This window comes from Canis lupus, chromosome 21, assembly GCF_048164855.1.
Source record: "Canis lupus baileyi chromosome 21, mCanLup2.hap1, whole genome shotgun sequence".
NCBI classification, from domain to species: domain Eukaryota; kingdom Metazoa; phylum Chordata; class Mammalia; order Carnivora; family Canidae; genus Canis; species Canis lupus.
Window position 1 is genome coordinate 37,502,812 of NC_132858.1, and position 25,534 is coordinate 37,528,345.

The 25,534-nt window shown below is 35.7% G+C and overlaps 1 protein-coding gene across 12 annotated transcripts in view; it reads left to right on the forward strand.

Moving 5' to 3' along the window:
• The window catches only part of MAGI2 (membrane associated guanylate kinase, WW and PDZ domain containing 2), a 1,329,894-nt gene that overhangs the window by 356,070 nt on the left and 948,290 nt on the right, over positions 1-25,534 (forward strand). For all 12 annotated transcript variants that reach the window (XM_072791399.1, XM_072791396.1, XM_072791402.1 and 9 more), the window contains exon 2: positions 15,957-16,073. In XM_072791399.1, coding sequence (XP_072647500.1) covers positions 15,957-16,073 — 117 coding nt within the window. The remainder of the gene's footprint in view (positions 1-15,956; positions 16,074-25,534) is intronic.

The window sequence follows — 25,534 nt, forward strand, 5'->3', positions numbered from 1 at the left end:
GGCCAAATTATTATGCTCTGTTCATGTAATAAGAGAGACACTACGATTTTTCTAACCGTCTATTATCCTGAACACTCTTTATTTTGCCAAAAAATGTAGTTAATAGTTCTTATGCTAATTTAGAGCACTCCACTGTAGGTTTGAAAACAATATTTGAAATCCCTAAGTAATCTCTCCTAGAGTTGAGTCTTGATTAATGTACTTTAACACTAACTGTTCCTAAGTATAATTTAAAGTTTACTTACACATCTTACACACACATACACATACACACAACAATGTTTATTCTAAATATTTCAACAAAAATTCCAAAATGTATTTTTAAGAACAATAACAACAACAAAAGGTCAAAACCAAAATAATTACTTGAGTCGAGTTTAAAGAAAGACTTCCTTCACTTAGGTGATCAAATGATATAAAATCTCTAGGAAACATAAGACTATATACCTCCCTTGCATTAAATAAAGTTGTATCTCGAAGCACATTTGCCTTTGTCCATCATCTTCTGCACATTTCCAGCATAGATAATACATGGGAAAGTTCTGTGTCCAAGATTGTTTTACCAATACAGAAACAAATACTGGAGCAGATGCAAAAGAAGAGATCTATAGATGGAACAGGTCTGAGTATCTTTCAACCAGACCTTCTAAACCTGGACTTGTTGTTCAAATGTCTCCTGGCTTCTAGTCTTCTAGTATTTTTCATAAAACCACTTTTTTTCCCTGAGAATTCATGTACTCGATGGATTTTTGTCTTCTCTTATAGTCATTTCTCACCACTGGGAAATAACTTCTTGCAGTAAACAAAATAGCTACACCCATCTGTAGCCTATTCTACCCAAAAGTTCTTTAGAACTATAGAAATGTTACATTGATTCCATATTTTAGAAAACAAAAAAAATAATTTTTTTGGCTGGCTACAGGTAATGACAAATTAAATTCCTACATTCTTGACCATATGCTTACTATTTTGAGTATTAAATATTTTCTTTAGAAACTCTTTCCTTTGACAAATGTCCTTTACTGCAGGCTTAATTTTAATAATAGATCCTCTAAAAGCTACAGATAGACTGTTTTTACTTCAGAGTTTTATATATTTTAAAAATTTAACACTTGATACTAAATTGATGGTTAAGAAATAAATTTAAGTTCAAAATTGATGTTCCACTTGCAAAATGGGTGTTGTGCCCTATAATCTTAGGTTGATTGAAATCAAGAGAATGATAGAGAATATTTGCTTGGCAAATACTGTTTTAAAGCATGAAAAGTTACATACTAAAAATAAATGCATTTGGCATCCACTTTTCTTCATGATGATTCATTAAGTCAAAAGCTTTCATTTTTACTAATATAAATTTCAGCTGAGTGTTAAAATTATGTATTAGAGTTGGTGCCACCATTTTCTTGAACTTTCTTGTAACATCACAATACGGTTGCTTATTAGTTAATATTCTGTACAGTTTCATACCTTGTGTGACTACATTGCACATAGTAAGGATTATTTTAACTTTATATTTGATGATTCTCTTCTGTGTGTTTATTGCTAAAGAAATTCGAGATGATCTAAATCAATTTTAATAGAACATTTACATGATAACTCATGACATCATCATATACTTTAACTTCAAACAAACTTTTTGCCACAACAATGTGACGTAGAGCATTTTTTATTATTAATAGAATAAGCTGAGTATGCATTTTACATAAAGAAGCCAAAGCAGTAAATATTTTTTTATAAAGACATCTTTAACCAAGACATAAAACTTGACCTCAAGATGCCACCAATTATCCATTGTGACTGAAATGTAATGAGTTAGCATAATTTATAAAATCTGCTAATTGCCCTTCATGGTCATGGATATTAATTTAACTTTTAATATAAATAAGTCATGGAGCCTGTTAAACATTTAATGTGGAAAAATTAGGCATTTTTGAGACATAATGAGATCTTATTATTGTGTTATGCTATTGCTAGCTTATAGTCTCTCCAGAAGTGCTTTTCATCTGCATCTGTTTTGTTTTCAATGAGCAAATACCTATTGAATACCTACGAGGTGTCAGACTCTGCTCTCTCATGGAGCTTACATGCTAACAACTTAAACAATAAACAAACAGGTAAATATATAACCTACTTTAGGTAGTGGTAACTGCTGTGCAAACAAGTAGAGAAGGAGAACAATAAATGTTGACAGTGGGGTTGTGGGACATAACAAGTTTACACAGGGTGAGAAGTAGTATTTGATCAGAGATATGAACCAAGTAGAACAGGGAAGAGGAAGGTAATTCTAAACATGATCATTTAAGAATGAGAGAGAGATTTGTTGCAGCTCTTTGGTGATTTGTATCATGCTTATAAAGAACATGATTGCTATCTCTAACTCTTAGCATGCTGATAAGGTGATAGTTGTTTAGAAAGAATGGTAGTGATTTATTGAGATTCCGTTTCTGAGAGCTACTTGTGAAGGTAATCAGTGATAAGTTCCATATCAGTATTCCAGGCTTTTGCAATTTTATCATGGACTGTGACAACATATTTGCATAGAAATTATCCTGCAGTGTTGTATATAAATAATCCAAGTCATATCAATTGAAAAGTATCATCCTAAAAGAGATTTTGGAGAACTTTATTTTCAAGGAGAATTCTGGGATTTTTGTCTTAATGTCCTCACTATCGACTGATTTTAAGTAGAACATAAGATCAGTTGTTTGAGAAGGATATGTCATAATACCACTCATATCAGTAGATTCTATCTCCTTTTACCTCCTCTTTGTTCATTCATCCAACATGTAATGGATTTCACGTGGTCTGCCAAATTGCCACACCCTTACAAACAAAATAAAATACCTCCTTTTCCCAACAATCCAATCTCTGTCAGTGTTGCTATAATTTTCTCAATCACTCAGCTGGAAATCTTGGTGAAATCTTCTGTTCTTCCATGGCCAACCAAATCTAGTTCAGTCACCAACTCCTTTCCACTCATGTTTTGTTTTCTCAAGGATTAAGCTCAGGCACACCTGAGTGGCTTAGATGGTTGGGTGTCCAGCTCTTAATTCTGCTCAGGTCATGGTCTCAGGGTCCTGGGATGAAGTCCTGCATGGGCTCTATGCTCGGCAGGGAGTCTGCTTGAGATTCTTTCCTTCTGCCCCCCGCCCCACTTGTGCTTGTGTGTTTTCTCTCTCTCTCGAATAAATAAATCTTAAAAAAAAAAAAAAAAAAAAAGAATCCGGGCACCGGGATCCCTGGGTGGCGCAGCGGTTTGGCGCCTGCCTTTGGCCCAGGGCGCGATCCTGGAGACACGGGATCGAATCCCACGTCAGGCTCCCGGTGCATGGAGCCTGCTTCTCCCTCTGCCTGTGTCTCTGCCTCTCTCTCTCTCTCTCTCTCTGACTATCATAAATAAATAAATTAAAAAAAAAAAAAAAGAAGAATCCGGGCACCTGGGTAGCTCAGTTGGTTAAGGGTCTGCTTTTGGCTTAGATCATGATCTCGGGGTTCTGGACTGGAGCCCTGCATTGGGCTCCCTGCTCAGTGGGGAGTCCCGCCCATCCCACCCCTTTCTCACCCACCATCCCTCCTGCTCTCTCTCACACACTCTGTCAAATAAATAAATAATAAATAAAATATTTTTTAAAAAATTAAGGCCAGGCTAGTGTCTGAGCTTAAAGCAGATATTCAAAGCTTTTTTTGGGCCCAGTACCATAGAGGATGTTACACACTTCTCTCAGCAGTAGTGGCTTATACTCAGAGATGGTGAGCCATAGATATTATATGTAAAATAAGCAGGTAACCAAATCTCCTTTGGGGGCACGCTCTCTTGTGTGTATACTCTTCTCCCTTCTAGCTACTTATTACTAGCATGACAGAGATATTACTTGGCGCAGAATGAAGAAATCTAAGTAGATGTTGCAGCTCTGTTGTATGTTTATCCAAGTCAATTAATCTCTGAAATGCTTTAATCATTTATAGATTGAAACACTACTCTATTTATCATTTACAGTTCTTCTGTTAGATGATGCAGTGACAAATACTAAAAATATTTAAATAAATAATATTCTGCACACAGAAAGGGTAATAGTATTATTGTAGTTAATTAACACTGAGTAAATGAAACTTTAAATACTCTAATTTACTGCTCCAGACCTCACGTTCTGTATTTTACACTAAAGAATTTGAATTAAAAATTAGTTCTCAAATGATATCCTCTCTCACCACAAAACAGAATTGCCTGACTTGAAGCTGGAATTAAAAAATATAAGTATTTCAAGTCAAATATAATGATAGCTACAAAATCAAGAAACATTGCAGATTGTAGAGGGTCTTTATTTAACATGGTGTTTTCTGTCGAATATAAGCCCCATCTTTAGCAAATCACCTCTAAAATCAGTCTTCTTTAATGAATTGTTTCAAATATCTTTAATAGTAACAAAATTAATAACTGCCATGTTGATATCATTAAAACAAAGTAATTTTCAGGTCAATGGATACTTTATTTTCAAAGTAATGAAAATTTTAGACATTCCTCCTGATTTTCCAAGAGTTAGATATTAGATATTACCTTTAAAAGTGTTACTCATCACGAGTGCCTGGGTGTCACAGTTGGTTAAGGATCCGACTCTTAATTTCAGCTCAGGTCATGATCTCAGGGGCCTGAGATCCAGACCCGTCAGGCTCCATGCTCAGTGGGGAGTCTGCTTGGATTCTTTTCCTCTGCCTCTATCCACCCACCCCTGGCACAATGTGCCCTTTCTCTTTCTCTCTCTTTTTCTCAAATAAATAAATATATTTTTTTAAAGTGTTACTCATCCAAGACTAGAAATCATTGTACTGTTTTGTAAAAATTATTATGCAGAAAGGAGATGTAAAATCATTCTCTTTCTTTGCTGCAGTATGATTTCAATTAGTATATAATAAGAGTACATGGCTGAGCAATAAATGTTAATATTATCCCAGATAATATTAAGAATTCTCAGTTGCATACTTCCTAAAACATAAAATAAACATACTACAAAATATATGTGTTTTTTATACTTACCTTCAAAAACAAAATTATTTCTCTTAGATTATAGAGGTGATAATTTGACAAAAGAAAGTTAGCTTTCATTCAAATGAGATATTTATACCACAGGGTTAACTAAATAAAATCCACTTTCCTGACATAGCAAGTAACTCATAGTATCAGTCCAAAAAAGAAATGACAAATACCCACCATTTGCTTCAACGTGGATGGAACTGGAGGGTATTATGCTGAGTGAAGTAAGTCAGTCGGAGAAGGACAAACATTATATGTTCTCATTCATTTGGGGAATATAAATAATAGTGAAAGGGAATATAAGGGAAGGGAGAAGAAATGTGTGGGAAATATCAGAAAGGGAGACAGAACATAAAGACTCCTAACTCTGGGAAACGAACTAGGGGTGGTAGAAGGGGAGGAGGGCGGGGGGTGGGAGTGAATGGGTGACGGCACTGGGGGTTATTCTATATGTTAGTAAATTGAACACCAATAAAAAATAAATTAAAAAAAAGAAATATATTATAATGATTGACCCCTCTTTTATGACAGGAAGCATTTCTGAACTTTTATAAATTACAGAATTATATATTTGCAATGTATTTGCGATATCTTTTAATACTATTTGCAATATTTATTAATACTAAGAAAATCATTTAAGTCATCAATTAAGCAGGAATGTGATTCAACTAATATTTATTGAATACAAATCAATTATAAAGCATTGTGCTAGACTTTAAAGAATAAAATTTGCCTTAGGTAGGAAAATGAAGTTTGTCACAAATGAAGAATAACATTTATCCCTACTATCCCCTGATTTCCTAATATAATAGTGATGCTCTGTGATAAATGTTAATGGGCAACATAAAAATATTTTCTATTTCTTGAACCTGTCTACAGAAAGTACTTACCTTCAGCTCCTTTTAATACAACCACCCCTTTAACAACACCCTAAAATGTGAAATCATGTACCATATGCATGTGTGTGCTTCCCCCCTTATCAGATTTGATTTTTTGTTTTCCTCTGCTGTCATTTCTTTCCTAAAGCAATAAAAACTAATTGCCTATGAGGTTTGTAGCCTCTATATTTTACTTGACTTCAAAATACATTATTAGGTAAAGAGTCACATAACATTTTCATAAAAATTGTCAAGAATAAATAATAATAGTTTAGTAAAAATGGAAGTTTACTTCAAAGAAATATTTTCAGCAGGTTTTTATTGCAAGCAATTCTAGGGATAAGTTGGATTTGCTTAAGATGGCAACCTCTAAATATCCTTTTATCAGCTCAAAAGTCATGTACAATTTCATATGTAATTAGGGAATGGAAAGCAATCAAGAATACCTTTGGTTAATTGTGTGTGTGTGTGTGTTTTTTTTTTTCTTTCCTATTGCTGGCTTAGTCTTCCCTATAATTCTACAGGCAGTACAGCCCCAGATGTCTAAAAATGAATTTTTAGGAAATTTTAATTGATAGCCTTCAGGTATGGATAATTGAATTTACTAATCTATAGCACCGTGCCTGGCAAGTGTATAAATAGCCCCTAAAACTCTAGTTGGAGGAAGTAATTTTATAATTCAGTGAAAGTCCATTATAATACAACTTACTTTCCAAGTCTTTGACTATACTTCTTTCTTGATTCATACTTCTCTTTCGAGCCACTTGGAGGCACAGCAGTGTTGGGCAGTTGGCAGCAGGCATGTTTTTCTTCTGCTTAAGAGGCTTTTTTTTTTTTCTCTCCCACTTCCCTTTCCTCTGCAATCTCGGATATTGTTTGAGTTCAGTCTCTCAAAACCAGCTCCTGCTTCTCATTTCTCTCCTGAGTTGGATCAGGGCCTTGGCTTTCAGGGGTAAAAGTAGTAGCAACCTAGAGACACAAGAATGATAATAAAATCTTCCTTCTATGTCCTTCCTTACTCTATTTCCATTCTCATAGCCCCCAGTGGCTTACTTCTTATTGTCCACCCATTTCTGCTTCCCTAACACACACACCTATGCACGCACACAAACACACATCATATTCCTCGAATGACATGTTTAACTGGTTGGGTGAGCTTAGAGTTCTTCTGCAATCTGAAAATATCTTCCAGGCTTTGTAACCCTCAATTTTCCACTATTACCCACTGCCCTTATCTTTCCTACAGGGTCTATACTATGTTTATAATGTATACTGTGTATAAGATATTAGGGGTGGTGGAAGGGGAGGTGGGCGGGGGGTGGGGGTGACTGGGTGACAGGCACTGAGGTGGGTACTTGACGGGATGAACACTGGGTGTTATTCTATATGTTGGCAAATTGAACACCAATAAAAAATAAATTTATTTTAAAAATGAAGAAAATTATAAGGCAACCTCCTCACACTAATGAAACAGGAAAAAAAAACCTGAAAAGTAGAAATCTATAATAAATTTTGTTCATTTGATAAAAAAAAAAAGATATTTATGTATTGCACAGGGGAGAGGGATGGGTAGATAAAATGGCTAGGGACTTACAAATTTTTTCTGGGAAAAGAATTTCAGATATTTTTTCATCATTTTATGAGTAATAAAGGCTTTTTAAAGGGACGGGAGGGGCAGAGGGAGAGAGAGAATCTTAGGAGATGGAGAGAATCTCCATGCCAAGCTTGGAGCCTGGTAGAGGCTCAGTCTCACAACCTTGAGATTATGACCCGAGCCGAAATCAAGAGTCAGTTGTTTAACCGACTAAGCCACGCAGGCACCCCAGTAATAAAGTATTTTTAAGAAAGCCCAGGAAAGGGCAGGCCGAGTGGCTCAGCAGTTTAGCGCCGCCTTCGGCCCAGGGCCTAACCCTGGAGACCCGGGATCAAGTCCCACATCAGGCTCCCTGCAGGGAGCCTGCTTCTCCCTCTGCCTATGTCTCTGCCTCTCTCTCTCTCTCTCTCTCTTTCTGTGTGTCTCTCATGAATAAATAAATAAAATCTTTTAAAAATAAAAAATAAAAAAGGATGCCCAGGAAATCTAAAAGTGATTCTGTATTTGTTTGTAAAATAGGAAATAAAGAAAGAGATTATAGCCCATTTTATAGTGAAATCACATCAAATGGATGATGGCAACACGAACTGAGGCCGGCAGCCCCTCAGAATAAACTGTGAGCTGAGCAAGTCCAAAGAAAAAGAGTTTGGGCTGAGCAGGTCTATGAAGAAATACATCAGCAGGATGCTCATGCTCCCATCAGCATATACACAGGGACATATGGAATTGCCCTCCAGTATGCTGCCCTCCCCCCCATTCCTCACTCATCCTTGCCCTGAGGAATCTGTAAGGATATCAGCAAGAATCCCCACCAGCATCTTGGAGCTGAAAGTGTTCCATTTGAATGCTCCTTTAAAGAAGTGTTTTGAATTGTCAGGGCCCGTAAACCTAACTTGGAAGTGTAACTGTTATTCGCCTGCCCCCACCTCCCAGGAAACACTGTTATACATGGCACCTATAACAATTATATGTTTTCAACATACTCCGAATAATGTATTTCAGGTGCCTAATTAATTTAAAAGACTTATAGATGGGCCAAATACATAATTATAATAGGCTACATTATTTCTATGGAAAAAAAATTCTGCATGCCAAATAAACTTTTGGAACACATTCTTCATTATTCGAAGTCAGCCTGTAGCAATTCAAATCATGTGCCTAGAATTCTTATAACTTCATTAGTCCTGGTCATCCAGACACAGCCTATGGAAGATATATTGGTCTGTTCTTTGGAACCAATTTTGTCAGGGAATTTCTTTGTATTGTCATTGTAAAATGGACTTAAAAGTAATGCTCTGGCTTTTTAAGTCAGTTTGGGCAATGTGGCCTATGTCATGATACTTTTCAGCATGAAGACATTTGGAGTGGACCATCTATTGCACCAGGTCATCTGGTAGTTTTAAGCTGCACTAGGTTAGCAAAAAATTAAATGACGAGGACTGACCTTGTTTTATAGTTCTCAAAACATGAAACAATGTTCTACGTTTGCAAATCTATTCCTGATAATACTCATCAATTTTACTCGCAATAAGTATCACCTCTTCAAAAATAAAATTTTTCAGGTGACTTGAGGATAATAGCCTGCTAATATAAAATGAAGTAGGCTTAGGTATTCATTGTTTAAATACCATTCACATGTTCACTTTTAATATGTGAATGTGTTTCAGGCATACCTAGTGTGAGCAATTTGTTTTATGCTTTTAGAAATTAATAAGGGTGAATGCTTGGATTTTCCGAGAAAAAGAATTGTGGTATTATTAGCACTGCATTTTTACAAATTTACACCTGAACTTGAGAAAATAGTTTAAAAGACAATAAACCAAAACCCAAGTGAAAAAAAATTTCCAAGAGAATTATGTAGATATTTTGGACAGTAGTTTCTTTCTTTGACCTTAGTAATTTTAGCTAGAAACCTTAAAGTGTTACAGTTGGTAAATCTTTAATTAAAGATTTCAAATCCATTTATAACTATTTGAATAGATTGGGGTTTTTTTCCCCCTTAAACTTATAGTGGTATAATCACTGATTTAAACAAAAAAAATATGTTGAATTCAGGTCAGATTACTTTTTGGCCATAAATCTTTCTTTCTTATGTTATGTCAAATTTGTTGTGACATCCTGCTTTTTATAAAGAACATCTAATGTTTAAGAGTTAGGTGAACCAGAGAAATTAACAAAAAAACCCTATTCCTGCACTAAATTAGCCATCTTGAAATATTATAGAAAATTTAGATACACTTGAGTTTGTTTTCAACCCTGTGCCCATCCTTTACATTTCTTGATTGGAAAATTTAGGATGATGCTTGTATAGCACATAGCACAATGTCAGACATGTACCAAGTATTCATTTCTTCTTCTCTAAGAGAACCTATAATCATAACTATAAGAACAACTCTAACATTTACTTTGAGACCAAGACTAACAATGAAAAATGAAACTCAATAATAATATCCCATCTGTGCAGTAGTAGGTGGAAGGAAATGATAAAAAGCCATTTTCAATAGAGCTGGAGAATATTATAAACCACTTACATTTATCTCTGTCATTTTCTCTGAGACAGCAATTATTCTCTCTAGTTTTGAATCTTCTAATGATCTGCAACTGCTTAATATATTTTGTTGACTCTTTTATTATTGCATTTCTTATACAAAATATGTGATACTACTAAAAGTTTGAAGAAAAACACACAAAGATATTAAAGTGTGATAAAAAAAGATTGACTATACTCTCTAATATTATGAGTAAAATATGGAAGGGATACAGATTTTCATATACCTCAATGTTTCCAGCTATGGAAAAGCAATTAGCCAGATTAATTCATCTACAGTGAGTTACCATGGGTCTTATATGTGTGCTCCTATTTAAAATAGGCAAAGGAGAATTACTGGGGGAGGAACAGTTTTACTTGCTCACAATTTATATAATAGCCAGTATAGATCAAATGCATCCAGTGATTTGGTGCAGTACTCTAGCTGCCTGAAAATGAGATGGCCTCTAGATCATCAGAAACCAAAGATACAATTTTCCACCTAAAAAGGGGATGGAGCCTGCTCCGGTAGACTGGATTAGATATGTCTGTCACCTATTTTGTGGCTGTGGATCTTAACAGAATCAATCAACTTTCCTGTGATTTATTTCTCCATTTTTGAGGTAAGCCAGGCAGGAAACTATTTTTTAAAAAGGAACATAACAACATAGCCTTATAATCATTTTCTACTGGCTATTCCTTGACTTCCCCACCACCCAATAAATTAAGATAAAGTAAATTTGCAATTACTCGTGGGCATATCTTAGAGATATGGATAGGTCTTTTTCTTCTTCCAGTTTCTTATAGATTGCTTTGCTTAGTTATTTTACTACTTAATTAACAAAGACAATGTATGAAATCCATTGTCTCTTGATGTACTTATCTTCCTGGACAATTCAGAAAACAAAACAAAACAAAACAAAACAAAACAAAACAAAAAAACAGTATCCTAGGGAGATTACCCATTGCTTTATTTCTTATGGACTAGGGATAACTTGTGGTCTGTAATTATAAATACTTAATTAAATTAATTCAATTATCTGATTACAAAAAAAAGAAAAAAATCCCCCAATTCTAAAGTGCATTTAGTAAACACTTTATATGGAAGTGTAGAATTGAAATCTAGTGGAGACTTTATTTGGTTCTACAAAGAAGACCTTATTTGGATCTACACATACTATTATGGACTGAATGTTTGCCTCCTCCAAAAATCATATGTTGAAATCCCTTTTTTTTTTAAGATTAAAAAAATATTTTATTTATTTATTCATGAGAGACACAGAGAGAGAGAGAGAGAGAGAGAGAGAGAGAGAGGCAGAGACCCAGGCAGAGGGAGAAGCAGGCTCCATGCAGGGAGCCCGATGTGGGACTTGATCCCGGATCCCTAGGATCAGGCCCTGGGCTGAAGGTGGCGCTAAACCGCTGAGCCACCTGGGCTGCCCACTGAGCCACCTGGGCTGCCCTCATATGTTGAAATCCTAACCTCCAATATGATGGTGTTAGAAACTGGGCAACCTTTGAGAAGTAGTTAGGCTATAAGGGTAAAGCTTTCATTAATAAGTTAATAATTAATAATAATTAATAAGTTTTTCTTAAGTTGTCCCTTGATGTCAGGCTGAAAAGTTTGCTTGGGATCATGTTGAGAAAAGACGTGACTGCTTTGGACTAAGAAATTTGGTCTTCAGGCTATAGATTATGAAAGTGTTCTTTAGTAACAGAATCGTTAGTTTCAAATTCTTCCCAGATCTCTTATTGCCAAATATGTGATTTGAGAAGGTATTATATCTTTTAACTTAACTGTTTTATTTTATAAAAATAAATGGATAGCTTTTCACAGTTAAATGAAGTAACTCAGAGTTTTTAAAATATAATAGTAAGCAAGAGCCACTGATTTTTTTGAAGAGAAGAGTACAGTGGCTAAGGCATTGGCAGTAGCAGTGCTCTGCTTGATGGAATGATTGGTGGAGATATAAGGCAGCAAATGCAGGTATCACTAACAAGTAACAAAACAAAAACTCCACAGACAAGAAATAACAACACAATCAAAAACTTTAACTATGGCATATAACATAGCAGATTTATTCAGTTATTTTAATAGTAGATAGCATTTACTGAATACTTTATCATGTGGAATTTAAAATGTTAACTTAAATACCTGAAATCAGGGACGCCTGGGTGGCCCAGCGGTTGAGCGCCTGCCTTTGGCTCAGTGTGATCCAGGATTCCTGGGATCGAGTCCCACATTGCGCTCCTTGCTTGGAGCCTCCTTCTCCTCCCTCTGCCCGTGTCTCTGCCTCCCTTTCGGTGTCTCTCATGAATGAATGAATGAATGAATAAATAAATAAATAAATAAATAAATAAATAAATAAATAAAATCTGGAATAAATAAATAAATACTTGAAGTCAAGTAGTCTTGAGATCCAAGAGCTGTTTTTTAGCTCAGCCATTGCCCACTGCCTATTGCTTAATTCTTCTCTAATTTAAAGTGCTAATTAAGGAAAAATGTGCCTTTAAGTGTGTGTGTGTGTGTGTGTACATACATTCCTCTCTCTCTCTCTTTACATATGTATATATATAAAACAGTTCTATACATACAGATTTAGCCATTGGGATCATGTAGAGTTGCAGATAACAGAAAACCACAATAGTTTTAGAAAATAAATATATGCTTTTTCGCATATAACAAGAAATCTAAAGGTATGTAGTTACTGATGTTGTTTTAGATGCTCATTGAAGCCATCAGGGACCCAGGTTGTTTCTAACTTCTCCAATCTCCTAAGCATGTTGGATTTTTCCCTTGTGCTTGTCACTTTGTGGTCAGGATATGGCTGCTCCATCTCAGATATCTAATTCAGTGAAGAAAGAAATACCCTCCTTCTCTGTGAGTTCTCAATGGCTGGAACACAGCTGCTGGAAGCTGAAAGGGCAGTTAGGAAAGTGAGGAACTAGATCATATGACTGTTTCAGACCACTGTGACCTATGTGAAGACCATGTGACCTATCTGAAGCAGAGCATGTTTGGGTCTGAAACTAAGTCAGGGTTCTCAATAAAAAAAAAAAAAAAAAAAAAAAAAAGAATAGAGGAAAGAATACTGGGAAGGCAAGTAGCAGAATTCTCCATAACAAGATAACAAGGATAAATAAAATTGCCTTACTTGAAAGATGCTATGATAAATTGTGAAGACTAATAAAGTATTTGTGACATATGAGGCAAGAGAAGTCCTTCCAAAATAATTGTGATCATTTGTGTCTTTCATTTTAATTAGTGGAAGAAATGTTTATTTATTTATTTATTTACTTACTTACTTACTTATTTACTTATTTACTTTTTTTTTTTTTTCTGGAAGGGATTTTTAAATAATTATCAGAAACTTCAGCAGGCTATTCCATGGGGGGAAAAACAGTCACTGAATGGACAGCCTTTATTTTTTTTAAGATTTTATTTATTTATTCATGAGAGACACACACACAGAGAGGCAGAGACACAGGCAGAGGGAGAAGCAGGCTCCATGCAGGTAGCCCGATGTGGGACTCGATTCCGGGTCTCCAGGATCAGGCCCGGGGCTGAAGGCGGAGCTAAACCGCTGAACCCCCCGGGCTGCCCCATAGACTGCCTTTTGTTGTTGTTTTCTTACATAGGCTAACTTTGGAGAGGCTAATGTATATTTGTAGTCAAAGAATAGTTTAAACTGATCATTTATTTTCAGGGGCAAAAATCATCCTGGACTACAAAATGTGAGCTTATCCATGTTGCATTAGGTGAGTGATTCTAGCTTACTTTAGTGGACAGACTACATCTGTTGTTCTATAGTTAGCATTTGCTCGAGCTGCCAGAAATCATCTCATCACTTGGCATGTCCCACATATTAGACAGAAAGAAAAAGAGAAGAAAGCTGGGGTGCAGTTGCTGAAGGACCTATACACTTACAACTCTGCAGAAATGACAGCTGAGAACACGCAAGCAGGATGCTTGCTCTGTGGCTGTAATGAATTAGCAGCAAGGATAGACATGATCCGTTGACCGGAAAAGACCAAGGGAGAAAGACAGAATTTCAGGATTTCTAATTATTAACTACTTCGGAGAGATGTCAGGAAGTCCAAGACACATGGAAATGGAGGACATTTGGAGCTATAAATAATAGGTAATTGTTGATAAGTGTGATGGTAGTTTTAAGTGAGTTTCCTATCAGACTGCTCTGCTTCTTTGACTAAGAAAATTGTTTTGAATTTGGAAAATTATATGTACAAGCATTCTGGATATAGTATTTATGTGTGCTCAAAAAGCAGTATGTTTTCCTTTGATGTCATTTGTTTTCTGCTATCATATGATATTGGGTGGAAGAAAGATAGATTGTGACTAGTTAAATATATGAGAAACTGGAAGAATTCTGATAGTTCAGTTAAAAGCATTATTTCTTATGGCATCTTACTGAGGCTCTTTGAGCAGGTTATGAGGCAACTGAAACAATGGATTCAGAAACTACAGAAATGTTGCAATATGTAGTTTGCAAATATATTAACTGCGTAAGAGATGCTTATGCACACTCACAGAATGCTATTTTACATGGTCATAGTGGTACAAATACATTGATGAATTGTAATTTGGGGATTCAAAAGGACTTGAAGAAACTATGATTTATGTGACTATTATAGATTTCCTAATCTATCTTTAATTTTTTGTCTTGGTTCAGTTACCTAATAAGTTTGAAAAGATAAACATTTCAGGAATTCTTATTTATATTTTTATAGGTATTTTGATTTCTTTTAAGTATAAAAATAAGAAGGGCCTCAGATAAATCATTATTTAGCAACACTGGGGCACCTGAGTGGCTCAGTTAGTTAAGCATCCAACTCTTGGTTTCAGCTCACATTTTGATCTCAGGGTCATGAGTTAGAGCCCTGCATGGGTTCCATGCTGGGCATGGAGTCTACTTAAATAAAAAATAAAATGAGATAATAATGTAGAATAATTATTTTTTAAAAGAAATTAATCTTTGATAGATCCACAGAGTAAGTTTTCTTACCTATAGCCCAGTTTATTTTTCATTAGGTTATAATGGCAAATAGGCTTAAAATTATTTCTATAGTAATAACAACAATAATAATTTTTAAAACTATAATAAGAAAAGAAAAAAATCTCAATTTTTTCAAAACTTGTCCCAAGTTAAAAATATCTGCACATAGAAATTTACTTTGATTTATTATATAAAGGGAGAAAGCATTAATATTTGTGTAGGCTTTTTTTTTCTTTTAACTTTTCATATCACCCTACTTTATCTAAATCCATAGTGACTTTGAATAAGTTAAAAGTCTTCTCAAACCTTTAATACATACGGAATGAAATAAGCCAGTCACCAAAGGGCAAGTCTTATATGATTCCTCTTATATGATATACCTATAGTAGTCAAATTCATAGAGAAAGAAAGTAGAATGGTGTCTGCCAGAGGGTGGGAAGGAAAGGGACAATGGAGGTGAAGGGGAGTAGTCTTTTTTTAGCCATGCAATAAGATGTACTATGACACATATCTTTTGCCATAATATAGACTTCATTCTAAATGAAAAATAATTTAAAGAATGCATTATAAAACACTGAGCACAGGCCTGACAATTATCTCAGTAAATGTTATATTTTATTATTATAGAGGTAAGGTTTAAAGGGGTTCATGAGGGGCTCCTGTGTGGCGCAGTTGGTTGAGCACCCAACTCATGGTTTCAGCTCAGGGAGAGACATCAAGCCCCCACTTCAGGCTCTGTCCTCAGTGTGGAGTCTGCTTAAGATTTTCTCTCCCTCCTCCCTGCCCTATGTTCTCTCTCTCTCAAGTAAATAAATAAATCTTTAAATGCGTTCATGACTATATTTAAGACAGAGTCAAATACCTACTTAAAATATTTTCCAACATCCTTCATTAAGAAACTTTATCATTCTAGGAGGAATTGTTGATAAGGATCTTCGTCACTACCTCAACTTACGATTTCAGAAGGGTTCTGTGGACCACGAACTTCAGCAAATCATCCGTGACAACCTCTACCTCCGCACAGTGCCATGTGAGTACAATTGTTATTGTCTTTCTATGTTAACAAATAAATGTTCAACTATGTATTTGTTATTTAAAAGAAAAGTTAAATTGCATTGATTTTTTTATGGTGGACTTTTGGGACAAATTGATTTGAGATATGGAATTTTTAAATGAAAAAGCTTGTAACTGCCATTGTGTGGTTTCTGATGACATTGGCCAGAAAAGACTTGTGATTTTCAAGCTGCTTACTTCTTAAATTAGTATTAAGAAATATTAATTCTAGTTCAGAATGTTGATTTAGAATGAATCATACGTGGGGTAGAACTCCACGCTGGGAGACAGGGGAATGCAAATTAAATCTATTAGCTGAAACAGCTATTTTGTAAATAGAATCTACACTGTAACTCCCAACCTCATCTCTGGTTTGCAGCAGGGAAGCCTCACGAGTGCAAAGAAACTTATGGATTGAAGAGTAAAGATAAGTGTTCTGTAAGTCTTAGAAAGAGATAATATTGAGTGTTGGATACAAATTTCTTATATGCAACCTATAGAAGTCCACAAAACAACAATCCCTAATTATGAGATAATAATAATCCTTCAAAAGAGAGGATTTGGTCAAATGATAAAATTCATACATCAACATTTTTAGTACCTGTTTCATTTTATTTAATAATCTTCTATTAACTTTAGCACAACTTAAAGACTTCTAAAGTCAGGTCCTAGATCCTGAATAGATATCAAAATCTTTTTCCTTCAAGTTTTATGACCCCCAGAGACTCTACAGTCTTTCCAGAAACTCTATGGGTGTTACGTGTATTCCTTTTGTTTTAGTGCTGCTCTGATTTTAATAAACTCAAAGCTATGGGCTCTGAAAAGTAGCTATTAAAAAAAATAAAAACTGGCTAGGATAAATAAAACAAACAAACCACACACACACATACACATACTTGTAGGGAGAAGAACTACCAGAACAATGTAAAAAGTAGAGATCATGGATGATTATACCAAAATGTTGAAAACACAGAGAGAAGTGAAATGGAAGGTCAGTACTGAGGCCTTTTCACCTGTGCACATCCTAGGAGGGTAGACTTTCACCATTGTTAACACTGAATGTTCATCAAAATAAAAATGCCAGGACACCATTATCACATATTCTTAAATGACAATGCTTACTGATTGACATCTTGTCAGTCCAAATGTTACCTCTGTCAGTTTGTGTTAGTGAAGAGAATAGAATTTTGCGCTCTTGCTTTAAAACTAGAAGTTGAGAAAAGTGCATTCTTAAACTTGTAAGTTTGACATTAGAGTGATGGCCAGAAGAAGATGGATTAAAGTAAGTGACTGAACTATTTATAAGGTAACGGGTGGACGCATTTTCAAAGCTGTGATGTTGTCAGTGCAGCCATGTGCATTTATCTTTTGTGACATGAAAGAAAGGAGATCTGAAATACTGAATAAAGAATCCAGGCACTTTATTATGTTTAAAAGCTGAGGGAAATAGATAAGAGGCTGACATTCAGGAATACTTGTAGTCCTTGCTAAGGTGATGACATAAATAAGAAATCTTAATTAAATATGAAGATAATAGGAGTAAATTTTGCATTAGTTAATTAACTTCTTAAATAAGTCATCTCTCCTTAGAGTACCAAGAAATGAAGGAAAAATAAATATAAGGGTAAAATAACTAGGCTTATGCAAGTAAACATAAAGAGTTTTGTGATATGATTTCAGTACAAGGTCATAAATTCAATTAGAAGTCCTTGAATAGCTCCTATAAAGGAGATGATTAGAAATTCAATGAATCTGAATATTATAATCAATTATTCTTTGAATTTGTAGCCACCACTCTTAATAGCCAATTCCAGTAATACTATTCACTGTAACTGCATAAAAGTGAAGAAACATCTAAGATAAAAATGAATCTGATTTATATTATCTATAATCACTTAAGCTGATGAATTGGACCTGGACAATCCACCATCTTCACTTAGTATATCTTTTAATAAAATGTTCAGACATATTCAGAGTACATAACAAAAATGCGTCAGTTGTGTGAAAAATCCTAGCTTTTTTTAGAAACTTAGGTGTGTGTCCAGCATATCTATTGACCTTGAGTATGGAGTGACCTTTGTTACATATTTTCTTGAGTCCAAAAGTTCTCATTGGTTTTCATGTCTCCAGCACCGTGAAAGGACAAGGTATTAGTAAGGTGCATGTCACTGCTCTTACAAATGCATACGTTAGTATATATACCTCTTGTGTAATCTGTTAATGGCACCAGGAATAGGTTCTCAATGACTCCATGTAAAAAAATGAAGTCAACTTGTAAATATGTAAGGGTGGCTTAACTTTTTACAAGGCAAGACTGAACTGGGTAAGTCTGCTTGCTACCACCACAGTACTGCACCACCAATAACTACAACTAGGAGGAAAGGAGGAGTCTTGGAGCTAGATTTCCTTGGTGTCTAATGAATAAGAGAGGGTTCTGGGTTGAGAGCTCCAGAGACACCATCCCCTCACATACCCCTAGACACAGCCAAATTGAGTTGTGACCAACTCGGCTCCTGTATCCCTCTCTGAAGGAAATCTGGATCCAACTGCTGGTTAACTTCCAAGCTAAGTGGGAGAGGGAGGTGGTCAGTCCAGGTCTTTACTGGGCCTTAAATACAGATAATATAAAATCCTATCAGTCTGTTCCCTGTCACATAAACAACAATTGACTGCATTTAGCCTTTTATTTTGCTTCCCCAGAACCACATCTCAGGGCCTAATTCTTCAAAAATATTTTTTTTGAAGCCATATCCCTAAGTCATGGAAGGCAGGACCTGGTCACAGAATAAGATTGTTGGACATGTAATGAATATGAGTGTACACTCTCCTGCATATGCGCACAGAAGCTTCCATGATACCAGTTCTTCATTCTTTGAAACTGAATCAGGGAGAAAAGATCCTTATGAACTAGCTCTTGATATTTTCCTTAAAACATAAGCCAGTCACGTAATTTATATCCATTAAAGACCTCAATTTGTACCTAAATATGTGTCATTTAGTTGCTAGTTGCACAATTTATTGGAGGTAGGGAGTAAAAGTCTTAAGAGGATCCCGTGTTCTAAAATGAGAGTTATTTAAAAAATAAATACTGTAAATGAAATTTCCTACTATTAGATTTCAGGCTGAATAGGATTTTTATGTAATGAAACATCAGGAGATATGAGTATATAATGATGAGACAAAACTGTTGTAATCTGCAATGTGCTTAAGACTAGGAAAAAATACAGATAAAGGGCTCAAAAGAGCTTAGAACATCCATGAAATGGAATTTCAGTTACCTTAATAGTGCACAAAAGACAATTTCAGAAGCACTAAGCTAGCAGCATCTATTTAGAGATTAGACAAGTTAGTTTCATTGTAACATGCTAAGTATACAAAGTTAAGGCAGCCTGTATTGTTCTTTGGGTAATATAGATTCAAAAAAAGAAATATTAATAAAGGAATTTAATGGAATTTATACAGAAAAAAATGTTGGACTAATTTTAAAGTGTTTAAAAGTATAAATAAGGTATTTTAGTTTTAATAATCTATTGAACATAATAAAGATTGCATATAGTTAACTCGAGTCTAATCAACCATGATTAAATTGACTATGCTTCTTAACTATGAGAAAAAGTAACTACTTTCATTTACTGATGAAATTTTGGTCTTTTCTTTTTTTTTTTTTTAATTTTTTTTTAAATTTTTATTTATTTATGATAGTCACAGAGAGAGAAAGAGAGAGAGGCAGAGACATAGGCAGAGGGAGAAGCAGGCTCCATGCACCGGGAGCCTGATGTGGGATTCGATCCCAGGTCTCCAGGATCGCGCCCTGGGCCAAAGGCAGGCGCCAAACCACTGCGCCACCCAGGGATCCCAATTTTGGTCTTTTCTATCCTTAATATTTATTAGAGGCACAAATTAGTTTTCAAGGCAGGTATGAGCACAGATATAAATTTTAGATGCCTTTTCCCATTACCAGATGCCATGAAGAAGAACTTCAATGACCAATTTAGAAGTTTCAAAATGAAATGGAAGATAGTTAAAATTAAAGTTCTCTCCCAAGTTCATACTTTGTCATTTGGTGAGATGGTTTAATTGGGAAATATTTTAAATTTATTTGAAGCCAAAAGAAATACCAGCATATACCAAGTAAAAGACAAAAATCAATAAAACCAAAGGTCTAAAACTATTCCATAAAAAAGTGGAAATGAAAAACATAGATTTAGGATATGAAAGAAATTACTTTTATGAAAGAGCTGATTGAGGTGTAACTCATAATGATGTTTCTACATATTTAAGCACTTTAAGTTAGTATAAACTAAGCCATGTTAAAAAGAAGCACTATCAAGAACAAAATTATAAAATTTTTAATATATATTTTTTGAATTTTCTGTTTTGTTAAATTTTTCATGGAGAAGCACATAGAAGCAGGCCTTAAAAGTCATGGGAACTGTTTCCTTCTAAGAAGAGCAGTTACCAACACTCCATAAGGTATAGCTATGCAAGAGATCAACATCCTGTTCTAATTAGATAGGGCTATGGTCACAGAGGGCTATTGGAGAGAAGCTAATGAACACATATTTATTAAAAAGTCTGAAATTTTTTTGAAAAGTCTTAAATTAGAGCAGAACTTTCTAGTATAGTGCATGGGAATTAAATAATTAAATTAAAATTAAATAATTTTAATTCTTAAGCACACACCCGTACTTTTAAAGCCTATAAAAACATCTGTTAATATTAAACAAAGCAGTATGTTTTTGTGGGCATGAATGAATCTTTCTAAGTACTTGTAATTTTCATCATTAAAGTATAGTAAGAAAACAGTGACATCAACCTGTGGGTTATACTACCAAAAAATACATATATTCTTCCAATGACATGAAATTCTGTTGTTGAAAGTGATCAAGAACATAATTAAGTACTCCTAATACCTTTAAGCAAAATAGGCCCATGTGCTGGAACAGTAGGTTGAATCCTGCAGGCACAGAACTAGAGATATCAGATCCAACTGAATTTTAAAGCAACGTATAGCAACAGATGTATATTATATATGTGTTTCAACCTTAGCCATATTACTTCAAATAAGAATATCGATTTAGAAGCTCTTTTTTAAAGTTGCTTTTAGAGTATGAATCATGTTCTTTTGCAATTATTTCTGAATCAAGTTGCCAGAGTTTTGTTCTTTGAAATGAATTTTATTTTTTTAAACAGCCTAATTATATTTGGTGCTAAATGTCGAGAATAGGGTTATTAGAGAATACATATGGTTATTGGCGTTATGGACAAAAGGAGGAGGAAATCTATAAACAAATGAAGCTAAATTTCTTGAGAGATTTATAAACGGCCCTGGTTTTGAGCTAGCTCAAAAGAAAAATTTCAAATGTTCCTGAGCTGTAGCAAATACTTGAAAGAATTATTTCTATTCATTTACTCATTCAGATGTATGCCTGGGTGGTACATTTATTAAAAATGTGTTATTACTTTACAGAAAGCTGTGTTTACTCTCTGCCTGTTATCACTGAGAGTAGTAAGATCTAGTTTCATGTCATATACATGAAAGTACAGTACATTTTCCTTTTCTTTTTTGCATTGAACAAAATGAATGCATCTTTCCTGTATAGTAGCATTCATGCGGTTGGTTGAGAGAATATTCTACAGGAGAGAAATAGCTTCAAAATGTCACTTAAATGGGAAGTCAAGAAACATTAGAAGCGATTGTATCGATTTATCCATTTGACGGCACAGGACAGAGTGTTTGAATAAAGGCACGCACCTGGCACAAAAAAAGCAACAAACACCAACAGTAAACAACCTTACTGATCTTCCAAACCATAAAAAATTCCCTTTGCCCTCATTTGATCAACTTTTTGTGTATGTGGCTGTGACCCAATCTTTCCTCTTGATTTTTCTCTTCTGGTTTGTATTTCTTTGTTTCCTTTTTCCAAGAGGGTGGCTCCTCACAGGAAACCCGGGTTTGTGGACCACCGGTAAGTAGGCAGATGGTCTGAACACTCTGGGTTTCAGGCGCTCCAGCACCTGACCCAGGGAAGAATTGGAGAAGAGTACTTGAAACCTTTTTTTCTCACCCCCAGAAAAGCCAGTAATCACAGTCAGTGGAAAATAGCTCATCTTCCATGGAGCCCAGAATCTTCTCCCTGCAGACTTCAAAACTATGACCCAGACGGATATAAGGAAGTCAACATATCGCATGCCACTGCAGTGTTTGAATAGAAAGAATGGAGATTCTGTCAGGTTCAGATCTTCTTAAGTTTCCAAAGTCCACTGACCAGCACATGGGCTGTTGGATGATTATGTAGCTGAAGGAAAGCAGTGGGCAGATGGCAAGGATACTGGTGTTCTTATGGGACGTTAAGGCTGTAAATTTGTAGTAGAACACTCAATTTCTGATTCAAATGCATCTGTCTAAATGAACGAGAAAGGAATACTAATTATGGTCACTGATATTCTAATGCCTGGTGCACTAGTCAGAGTTATCCACACTCTGTAGTTTCACATTGTTAGAGCTTGGTGAGTAGCAATAACTCTTGGCTTAGTTATTTGGCAATATGGTACTGCAGAAAGAACACTCATCTAAGAATGAAGAGTGATTGCTTCTGGACTAGACTCTGCTACTAACTAAAGGACCTTGGAAAAAACCTTACCTTTTGGAGAAAGGGGAGAAGGAGTAGGGAATGAAAGAAATAACTCTAAGATGGTCCTTTCTATTCTAAAATGCTGTAGTTTTCTGATTCTACTGGCTTGTTTTTCTTTATATAATCATTATTCAAATCAGTTCATCAAATTGGCTTAAATTATTCTGAGTCTGGAATGCCCTTGATATTGAGCAGGTGTAAACAGCTTATGGAAACTGAAGATATATCAAATACAGCAGACACTTCAGGGAAAAATAAAGAGCTGGGTTTAAATTAAGTGCAGTTCTGGATAAAACCAGCCATGCGTGTACTTTCAGATTTTTCTATGAATGTCAAGTTAAGGATGCCATCATAAGTCTGATGTTCCTTGAAATCTGCCTTCACTATTCATGAAACTCTGAAATATGGTCCAGTTTTAGTAAGTGGATGGGAAAATAAACATAATGAGAAATACAAAGCTTTTAAAATTGCTCTCCTCCTTTGGAATATGTAATGAGTTGAGATGTGACATAAAGACTTCTGAAGCATGAGGTGTATTATTGTGAAAATGTGATTGTAATTTTTATGATAAGATGTTTAACATGAAATATAGTATCTTCTAATGTTAAACTTTAATAAATGTCACTTATGCAAGTGAATGGTGCTGGGTCGATGCCCAAATAGATCTAGCTAACAGGAGGCTAAATCAGTGCTCAGTGCATCCTTACAGCACAGTTGAGAAATTTAGGAGAGTCAGTAGAGTTTCTCACTCATGGTAATTAGAAGATAAAAGTGAGGTAGGATTGATAATTGATTCAATTAAAAATGCCCATAGAGGGACACCTGGGAGGCTCAGCGGTTCAGTGTCTACCTTCTGCTCAGGGCGTGATCTCAGAGTTCCAGGATCGAGTCCTACATTGGCTCCCTGTAGGGAACTGCTTCTCCCTTTGCCTATGTCTCTGCCTCTGTCTCTGTCTCTGTCTCTCATAAATAAATAAATGATATCTTAGAAAAAAAAAAAAAGCCCATAGAGCCTACCTTTGGTAGGCAAGTCAGATGTTTAGAACTGAATCAGTTTCCATTTGGTTTCCCAGGTCCTGATCTGAGCTTTCTTACTTGAAAGCTGGGTTTCAGGAATATTGCCTTTTATGCACACAAATCCAGCAAGTATCTACACAAGCTTTGTCAGAATGAAGATAGTTTTACAACCCAGTTGTATACATAGCTGATAACTCCTTAACTTGTCCTCCGACGAGAGGACTGAATTGGGGAGCTAATGCCGTACTATATATCTGTGTCCTCTCCTATTTTAGGTAGAAATTCTGAATCCTTTTCTCCTCCTCCTCCTCCTCCTCCTCCTCCTCCTCCTCCTCCTCCTCCTTCTCTTCTTCTTCTTCTTCTTCTTCTTCTTCTTCTTCTTCTTCTTCTTCTTCCTTTTTAAAATTTATTTATTTATTATTTGAGAGAATGAGAGTGAGAGAGCATAGGCAGGGGGAGCAGTAGAGAGAGTAGCGGAGGGAGTAGCAGAGGGAGAGACAGAAGCAGGCTCCTCACTGAGCAGGGAGCCCGTTGCAGGACTCCATCCGGAATCAGGCCCAGAGCCCCAGAACCGAAGGCAGATGCTTAATCAACTGAGTCACTCAGGTGCCCCCTTTTCTGTCCTTTTTGTCTGACACTGATGAAAAACCGTGCAGATCAGTAAAGGACCTAAATGTTTGTAGGAAAGCTGAGACTGCGTGTCCTGAATCTCGTTCATCTTAGAATTCCCAATGAAGGAATGGTTGATAGGTGCCCAGGCGAGACAAGTCCTAGTTAATGGACTTCATGAACGTCAGCCAGAACAGGTCTTTAGATTGCAGCCATCATTTACAGAACACTTCCTATGTGCAAGAAATGTTTTTCATTCATTTTCATTTTTTTAAGATTTTATTTATTTATTCATGAGAGACACACAGAGAGAGGCAAAGACACAGGCAGAGAGAGAAGCAGGCTCCCTGCAGGGAGCCCGATGTGGGACTCGATCCTGGAACTCCAGGATCACATCTTGGGCCGAAGGCAGGTGCTAAACCGCTGAGCCACCCAGGGATCCCTCCTCTGCAGTTCTGAACAAATTTTGGGAGGCCCTAGAATGTAGGAGATGCTTAGATGTGTATCTATATTTTTTTACCTAATGTTTCCATAAAAGCAGAAAAAAAATCATGAAAATGGATAGTGAATTATATACAACCTCTAAATCACACACTTATTCCCACAACTGCTATGTAGGTGCGCCCCAGTGGCATCAGTCTTACAAAGCCTTCAGAAAAACCCAGATCAGTAGCTGATTGATATTATTCAACGTTATTCAACAAAGGCATGCCCTCCTCTGTTCTTATCTGGAAGTAACCAAAACAGAAACAACTGTGTAATTTGCTTTAGAATTCATAACATTTTAATAATAAAAAAAAAATGGCCCCTTCCTACTGAAAAGAAGCACTGCTTTGCCATCTCAGCATAGCTGGTGCTCTGCTGACTCAGCTGTCACTTGTAGCCCAGTACAGGGACAGCTCTTCAGTTCCCAAAGCCTCCAACGAGCTCTCTGAGCATAGTTCCATGATGACACAAGTTGGCACAGCTTGTTTGATCCCTTCACCAGGAACACATGGAATTGAGATATACACATATGCTCACAGATCCTCTTTGGCTTCTGGGAAAATGCCCCAATTCTGACTAAAGTGATCCAGATTAATATGCGCAGTAATATCTAGTATTCATAGAGCAACTTAAGTCATTAAGGAGACCATGAGTAGGCAGCCAGTGAGTGGGCGGCTTCTATCAAACTTTC